Consider the following 9,573-nt stretch of genomic DNA (forward strand, 5'->3'; position numbering starts at 1 on the left):
GATAGGATTTATTAAATTTATTTCTCGTATTTAAAATTTGACGAACAGTGGTATAAGGATGGTATCAAGAGACACGGCAGTGTCTCACGTGAAACAGTGCCAAGTTATAATAATATGGGATAAATCATTTTACTTTTGATTCTATAACTTTTGAAAAAATACACATTTAATTTATCCCCAGATAGCAAAACGTGTCTGAGCAAAATTGCGCAAATCTATGATTGCTTATGATGCTGGCAACTTGCCGTACATTTGCTTCAATTGATTTTGAGTAATTTAATATTTGAAGCAACACGCAGGCAACATTGGATATATGTATTGCCAGCAATTTGTCGGCAAGAGAGCAGCATCAAATTTACTTCGCGTTGTTAACAATATAACAGCATTGTGTGATCTTGTGAATTATTACAGCAACATGACAGCAACAGCTCGAATTTTGAATCAGACGATTTTAGACCGTAGCATAAGTTGCCAACAAGTTGCTAGCAAGTTGCTATACAAAATAATTGTTATATTGTGAAGGCATCAACTTGCCGACAAATGCGGACTAAGTTGCCACAATTCTGGTAGCAACACATATTATGTTGTCGGCAACATGCCAGCAATAATGCAAACACGTTGCTATCTGAGTCAATGCTTTATTATTGAAGTTAACAGTTCTTTTCAATATATATTGACTATATATGGTCATATATGATTATATATATTTTTACATATATATAATCTCATTATATATGTTTATATATAATTATATATAATTATATATGTCATATATGATCATATAGAGACAAAATTCATATATAATTGCATTATATATAATTATATATATATTCATATATAAAATATATAATCTTTTTTTCTCGGGTACCCAGGAGCCTTAAAGCATGAAAAGATACGAAAATGCAGTTTTGTTATAATAATATGATAATAGTCATATTAGTAAATGACAATAGTAAATGTAGATTGTTGTGAATAAAGATAGGAGCTAGTTTCGATAAAAGTAGATAATTCATTAACATCTGTCTGTGAAAAAAATGTTACTGTATTAACTATATAGTGTCTGTTAATCATATTTAGAGAAACCAAAGTACACTTTATTGTGTACCTTATACATCTTAGTCGGCTTGGCGCTGACTAGCACTATCATCGAACTTGTCAGACGACAATACACTCAGTCCTGGAGGAGGTTGCAAAGACTAAGTGGCCCATTAGCTGAAACTCTCAGGAAACTTGGCGAACAAGCGGGCGGCGACATGTCGGCGCTGCACTCTGATCTGCGGTATATATATATCTCTCTCTCTTTATCAATTTCTTTATAATTTATAGCTATATAAAATGTCATTATTAAATTTTCTCTATTGCACTGTAATTTCAAAGAAGTTGTTTGGAGGAGATTAACAATGAAACGCTAATTTCAGGAAAGTACTGACGGTTATATCTATGCCGCGTTTGAGATGGTCTGCGTCCATCGACCGGAGTGTCATAAAGGATCGGAACTGGGAGGAAGCTATCGAAGCAGTGTTGCGCGACATCGCCGCATCAGCGACGTCCCCGCCGTCCAAGAAACCGATCGTACAAATTGTCGTTTATGAATCCAGCGTTTAGTATTGTTTAAACGCTGAGCTTAAAAAAATACATATATTACATTAATTTCGTGGGCGTCTTTAACCGATCGTCGTACACACGGCACACAGTGGGGAATTTCGGCTAAAACACCATAAATTGACGAATATCAGGAGCTCGATTGCGTATCTTGGCTGTTCCGTTATTCAATGCCAGCTGAAAATCTATATATGTGACGTAAACTATAAATTTTTATTACTGGCAGTGAATATCGGAGCGCAGCACTTGGGGTTGATTGTGTATCTTGAAACGAAATGAAAATTACAAAAGTGAACAAATTTACTAGATTTTGACAAATAAAATCGTAGATACTTTAGTGAATGTCCTCACTTTTGTAATTTTCACCTTATTTCAAGATAGCAATCGAGCCCCTTGAGACGAGGTAAAAATTTATAATTTATAATGAAATTCACTAAAGTATATCTACGATTTTATTTGTCGAAATCTAGTAATTAATCTGCTCACTTTTGTAATTTTTACCTCGTTTCAAGATACACATCCCGTGTTCCTTTTTTATGGGCAGTGCTGAAAATATATAGTTTGCGTCACGTAACTATAGATTTTCAGTACTGGCAGTGAATAAAGGAACACAGCCACAATCGATCCCCTGAATTGCATAAAAATCGGTAGATATATGTTTTCGAGGTCGCTGATTACGAACACGGTGTGTAATTTTTCAATTTTTTTGTAGAAATATCTACGAAATAGTACCACAAATTACAATGTTCTCAAATCAAGAAATTATTACAAGTAGTATTTTATGAAAAACTACAATTTTATAAAAAATAGTACAAAGATCAACAAATTAAAAAAAAAAAAAAAAAAAAAATTTAAAAAATTAAAACCTCTGTTTACTTGTAGAATACTACAATTATTTATAAATGACTATAGAAATCTACCACAATTTACATATCGTAAAACTGTGCAACTTAGAATCCAATTCAGTTGTTAGTTTCTCATAAAATACTACAACTGCGTACAAATATTAACAAATATCGATTTGTTTGTACATCTAAAAAATTTATTACAATTATGGCTAATTAAAATTTGTCATTTTTAGTTAAATGTTACAAGTTCTTACACAAATCTTCCAAAATTCATCCATTATTAATAACTTCTTAATTCGCAGAAATCAAAATACTTATGTTTTTATTTTCGTATAGTCTCTGTTGTAAAGTCCAATAGAAAAATACATAAATGTACAATTCTTTACCTATGTAAATTTCTGATTCGTGAATGGTTGTAATTTTGCATACAATACTACAAGGTTCTACAGAAAACGACAAAATCCTTAAGCCTTTTACAACCCATGAATTCATGAAAATCTACATAAATTTGCTTTTTTTAGATGTTTATAAGATACTACAATTTTTCTTGAAAATTAACAGACCTTCAACCAAACCTTCAACCTTTCCATGAAAAACAAAAATTAATATGTCAATTAAAAAAATTAAGTATCTTATGCAAAATTAAAAAAAAAACTTAAAATAACATATAAGCAATAAGAAGTGCCGTTTTCGGTCGAAGCGGATCTTAATGCTTAATAATATATCACAATATCAATTATTATTAAACACATGTTTCAGTTTTTTAAATTGGCACTGCGTTCCGATATGGACTTTGTCGGATTAAAAACGCAATTGTGTAAATTAAAACTAAAAATAATATATTTTATATTAATTTGATATTGTCAAGTAAAATAATATACTATTAGAAGAATATTTATAACAGTTATACAAATTTATATGGATAGATCCATTATAGAGTATATATTTATACATGAGTAGTTAACCTAGGCGGGTTCTAACTCGGGTGCTCCGAGGGGGAGTGAGGGAGGGGGGTATCGGATTTCGCGGGGAAGTGAGGTGGAGGGGGAGGGGCGGGGTATCGGGTTACACAGGGGTATCGGGTTGCAAGGAGATAACGCGGGGGGGGAGTGGAGGGGAGAGGGGAGGGGCGCAGTATCGGGTTACACAAGGGTATCGGATTACACAAGAATATCGAGTTTCAAGGATAACGGATTTCGCGGGGAAGAGGGGGGTTGACCTTGGCATACCACCGTGATGACTCACCGGGATGAGTCACCGGGATGATTCACCCGCGCCGCGGGTTCGCGGTCGCGGTCGCGCCGCGGGGTCCGCATGGGGGTCCGCGTGGGCCGCGGAGGCCGCGTGAGGGTCCGCGGGGGCCGCGTGGGGGGGCCGCGGGGGGGGAATATTCTCTCACACAAAGCATTGACATTTTCTCTATTTATTACCTGACAGTCGAAATTCTTCAAAGTCTTGCGACATCCTTCGAAATAACTTTCGGGAATCACGGACATAAAATAACGCCCATGTTTTCTTGAGTGTCCACTGCCCGAAGGAATCGATCTATATGGGTCGGGTTTACCCACCCCTCCGCGTTCTCAAATATTTTTAGTTGGAAAAAGATTCCTGACATCATTCGGTTTCCTCTTCTGTTTAACATTCCTATCTCCCTGACATTGAGATACGTTACGACGTTTATACTTATATGGTTTTGACGTAGCGGTATCCTCTGTTGCTTATGAAAGGGGTACGGGTGAACCGCCATCCACATTATCGAAAATCTCCTCATTGATACATAATAGTCTTGTTCCATTGTTACTTTACGTGCGTGAAGTACTACGTTTAGTAAGCGTCTCACCAGAAACTTATACCCCTTAGTAGTAGACGTTTTTTTATCTCTCTACAAACTCGCTACGCGGTTCGCGTAAGCAATCAACGCTTCGTCTACGAGGAGAAATCGGGCACCCCGTCAGGCAGAACAGGTCCTCCCGCGCGCGGCCTGGCGCGGATATCGTGTCCCCAAAACGGAAGCCCGGGGCGCGGGAGGAGCGCCTTCAAACGCCTCTATAGCGTCTTACGGCGAACCACTCGTCGACCGGTGGTCACATCCACCGAAACTTGCTGGGAGTCGTCAGGCACCAAACGAGGCGTGACAACCGCCTCCGCGTAAGAGGGAGGGGGCGACACCGGCCCCAGGCCCAAATTTGCGGCAATTCGCGCACTAGGCGCGGCGCCTACACGCACGGCGCCCGCACGAGCAACTTGCAGGGGGACGTCAGGCATCAAACGAGACGCGACAACCGCCTCCGCGTAAGAGGGAGAGGGCGACGCCGGCCCCGAGCCCAAATTTGCGGCAATTCGCGCACTAGGCGCGGCGCCCACACGCACGGCGCCTGCACGAGCGGCGCGCAGCCATAGTAAGAACGCCAACAATGGTCACACACGTCGATGGCACGTAAAAGCGGTCACACAATAAACACCGCATACTTAAAATCACAAATAAAAGAGAACAGACTCCAGTCGCTCGATCTGTACTCGCGCTACACAGCCACGACGAGACTGAATTCAATGACGGTTGCAGAAGTCGCCACAGAAAAATATAATGGCGGTGTATAAAACTGATAGTCGTAAGATAAAATATGTCTCACATTACACCTGTGAGAGCCAACATCCACCGGAACATCGGCACCTTGCTTTTCTATGTTATGATATGCGATAATGCAATATATGATTGCCAATGCAACCGCAACTGATGCTCCGGCGAACGTCGCATATACGGCTCGAATAGAAATGCGCGCGAAGAAAATATACATAGCATGATTTATACATAAAAACCAATCTATCTACGCAGTACGTGAAAAACAAAGGAAAAAATGACGTCATCGAAACGATGATCAACCCGATAACGCATCGAACCTGTCGGGACACGTTCGTCGTAAACAACAGTTTTCTAGGAAAAGGGGGTGTTATCGCGTAGACTAAACAATTTCGCGCTATTTTTTTACGACGCACTACGTAAAACAAAGGAAGAAAAGATCTTTCAAAAAATCAGTAGGAGCGAGAGAGAGGGCAAAGGTATATAATGAGGGATGAAGCGCATCGAGCCGCATTAGTATACGATTTTAGAGCGATACATTGGTTGCGACGTGAACATTTTTTATAACAGTGAGCAAGAAGAAATGGTATTTAATCGCTCATGGACACCGGACTATGAAATTGACATCGATGAAATCGAAGAAAGCAGTGACTTTATATACTTCGATCATATTTTTTATAGTGAATCTTTATTAGATGATATCGCCAATGCTTTGCGTGAAGAAGAAGATCGAGGAGAAAAATCGACGGATGTGCAACGAAACTCACAAGCGCAGTTTGTTCGCGATCGCGAACTCGGGAACCGATAAACGCATACGAGGAACCGATAAACGCATTGTTCATAGACAAGGAGTTGTTATCAAGGATTTTGGATATAATAATAACTGGTACGGTAGCTAAAAATGGAGAATGTACATACAGGCGCGGAACGAGGATAAAGCTCGTACAGCTTCATCTGTGACAAAACCCTTTCCTTTTACAATAAACCTGACTTTAGGTCCGAGTATAAGGAGTGTCACTATTGGGAAGTGGCAATGGAAAATTTGTCAAAGTAGTGGTTGGCATGATGGTGATGAACAATATGTGTCTGCAACGTTATTACCATATAAACCATTGATATCTAATGAAGTATCGCTATTGGGCGACTACAGTTGTCGACTTCGTGGTGATGAACAACCTAAATTTGAATAGATAAAACATGGATCAATTCGAGCAAACCGAACGCGATCTATTGGAGCTGTCCGACCAAGTAGCTACCGTGGGTGAATATTTCACATGGGCGCTGCAATGCGCGAAATTCGTCGAGCAGCTCGAGACACGCTGTAGTGCCAAACGTCAGCGGCTCTCCGACAATCCAACGATCGGGCAGAGGCAATCGTTGGTTGCCCGAATCGCGCGACTCGAGGGTGTGAAGTCGCGATTGGAAAGACAATTTATCCATAGCGGTGGTAATTATGCGAACGCCGGTACCAGTGGTGACACGCGCGCGGCAGAACTCGTATGGCGAGAAATCGACGCCGGGTTCAAAAAGCGTATAATGACCGGTGCGGTAATTAATACAGACCATATAGAACCGCGACAGTTTTTGGAAGACGCCTGCAGCGTCGTGTGCAAGTGAGTGCGAGACATTAGGGGTATTTAAATAAGTTAAAGTTTAACGGTTTGACAGGTTATGTCGGGTTAAAGTCGAGTAAAAAGTTAATTAATTAACTTTGGGCGCGCTACTCTTTAAGGTTATGCAAAATACATAAGTGTTTCATTAACCTATCACATTAATCTTTGGGTTAAAAATGTAAAAATTAACTTTTTACCCGACTTTAACCCGATATAACCTGTCAAACCGTTAAACTCTAACTTATTTGAATACCCCTATTATAAAAATACATAACTCTGTCAAAGTGAACACCGCGTTCAACGGGGAGTTTGTGGCGGGTGATAAACGTGCCAATAAGAGTTTTAATACAAATAACATAGAACTCTGTGGTACATCGCACTTGCGCGAGTGGTACGAGCTGTACGTTATCGAGCTCACATTAGCGAAACTCGAGGAGTTCCAGGAACGCGACAGTGGGTGGGCGTTGACTTGAATCCTCAATTTGACGGTGATCGTCAACAGGTACAATCCTTTGCGCGCGGGGTGTCACTTGGAATTGCCTAAAGACATTAAAGTTAAGCACGCGGTGATCAATGTGCTGTCTATGGATAATGCGTGTTTTGCGTGGGCCGTGACGGCTGCTTTGCATCCAGCCGAAAGACATACAGAACGGGAATCTTTATACCCGCATTATTCAACGGTACTGAATTTACAAGACATTGAGTTTCCAATGACGTTGAGTCAAATTAAACAGTTCGAACGACTCAACGATATATCCGTCAATGTCTATATCATCGAGGGACAGAAGACTTCAAACGTTCTCCCGATACGGCTTACCGACCGCACGAGTGATAAAAAACATGTGAATCTGCGGTACGTGCAGGAACCACGAGACGACAATGTTGGACATTTTGCATGGATTAAGGATCTATCCCGTCTCGTGAGCTCACAATTGAGCACGCACCATAGTCGGAAGTACATTTGCGATCGGTAAGTATCTCTACTTCTTTTAATAATATATATCATTTTATGTTTTTTGTAAAAATATTCATAATATTTATGTTTCTTTTTTGTAGATGTCTGCACTATTTCTACACAAGCATGAAATTGGAAGCCCACACCGTGGACTGCCGAGAGGTAAAGAAATGCGCAATCCGACTACCAAGCGAGAACAACAAGTGACTCAGCTTCAAGAACCACAGTAGGAAAGAGCGACTTCCCTTCGTGGTGTACGCCGATCTGGAGTGCGTGCTGCAGAAGACACAACCGGATACGGAACACGCGTCATACGCCTATCAACATTATCGGGTATGTAGTATAGCATACTACGTACAGTGCTTGTACGACGAAACGTTATCGACGTATCGATTTCGTCGCGATAACGACTGCGTCGCGTGGTTCGTCGAGGAACTCAAAGGATTGGCGCATCGCGTAAAGAACATCTTGTCCGACATTGTATGCATGGTAGATCTAACGCGAGACGAGTGGAAGACATTTCACAGCGCGACGAAATGTCACATATGCGAACAACAATTCGCGCCTGATGATAATAAAATGCGCGATCATTGCCACCTGACCGGGCGGTACAGAGGTCCAGCACACTCGACGTGCAATCTAAATTATAAGGATTCTCACTTCATCCCAGGAATATTCCACAATCTGTCGGGCTATGACGCGCACTTTATTATCAAGAAGATAGCTGCCGCGTTCGAAGGCTCAATCGATGTACTGCCTATAACAAAGGAAAAATACATCTCATTTACTAAACACGTGAAAGACACCGCGGAAAATTTTGATCGTATAATTTTCAATTTATCATTATCTAGGAAGGATGCCAATTTTGCGAGACTCGCGCTCAGAAATTTGTACGAGTCGATGAATCTTAATTTTATATCGCTTCGCGAATCAGTCGACTCACAGTCGTGCATAAGATCAAAAATGCACGAAGTGTACACTATTAGCGAGACGAAAATCGCTCTGAATCCGTACGACGATAAGCGATATATCATGCCGGATTCGACCGATATGTTGCCGTGGGGACATTACCGAATATAACGTAATGTATATAATGTATATAATGTATGTATGTATGTATGTATGTATGTATGTATGTATGTATGTATGTATATATATATCTATGTAAAAGTCCGAACATAACCGCCCGGCCTCTCTCCGGAGGCTGGGGGTATCCTATGAGGATTTCCCCGGGTAAAAAATGTATGTAGTATACATTTATGTGATATAACTTCTGCAAGAGATTCTTTAAGATTGTGACAATATATACGTGAAACTTTGATTTTTTTTCACTTCACATTGTAAACGGGGTGAAGATATATATATATTCTTTTACAAAATATTAAATGCAATGTAAATTATAATATAATCATTTATTCAATGAAAACAGTTTATTATACAACATTGCCTGTTAATATCTCCCTAAGCATTTTATTCCTAAGGTATGGCATATCATTCTGCGTGAATGTAATTTATTTACCTGCACAGACATACTCGGCGAACATTCACGAAAACACGCCACAATCGCTACCATTCATCTGTTGCGGAATGTTCTTTGCGGACTGACATTTCCAGTCACTCATATCATAAGGTTGCTTCTTTTTGTCAAGACTTTCATCTTTTAACGTTAAAATCGACCGATGTGAATAAAAATATCGAAAAGCGACGGTTGGTGGACGAATTGCACGCACCGGCGAGAAGAAATTTTCCCCGCAGACACGTCATAGTGCGAGGGTACGACGACCTGTGGCAAGCTGATATCGTCGAGATGCGTCCGTACTCGCGTTTCAACGGAGGCTCCCACTACATACTCATCGTCATCGATGTGTTGAGCAAGGGGCCGTGCCGCTCAAGGGTAAAGATAGCAGCGAGACAGCTGACGCTATCTCTGAGATAATTCGAGATAGCGGGAGGTGCCCTAGTAATCTACAAACCGAC

At 40.6% G+C, this 9,573-nt stretch overlaps 1 protein-coding gene across 1 annotated transcript; it reads left to right on the forward strand.

Annotated features, from left to right (window-relative positions):
- Positions 1-1,077: 1,077 nt before the first annotated feature.
- On the forward strand, positions 1,078-2,327 carry LOC112467132 (the record flags this gene model as incomplete). The annotated part of the gene is made up of 2 exons (XM_025035614.1): positions 1,078-1,279; positions 1,419-2,327. Coding segments are annotated over 2 exons (389 nt in total), but the record flags the coding sequence as incomplete, so codon positions are not given.
- Positions 2,328-9,573: the final 7,246 nt, after the last annotated feature.

Source organism: Temnothorax curvispinosus, unplaced genomic scaffold (assembly GCF_003070985.1).
Source record: "Temnothorax curvispinosus isolate PA1 unplaced genomic scaffold, ASM307098v1 QBEX01016918.1, whole genome shotgun sequence".
Classification (NCBI taxonomy): domain Eukaryota; kingdom Metazoa; phylum Arthropoda; class Insecta; order Hymenoptera; family Formicidae; genus Temnothorax; species Temnothorax curvispinosus.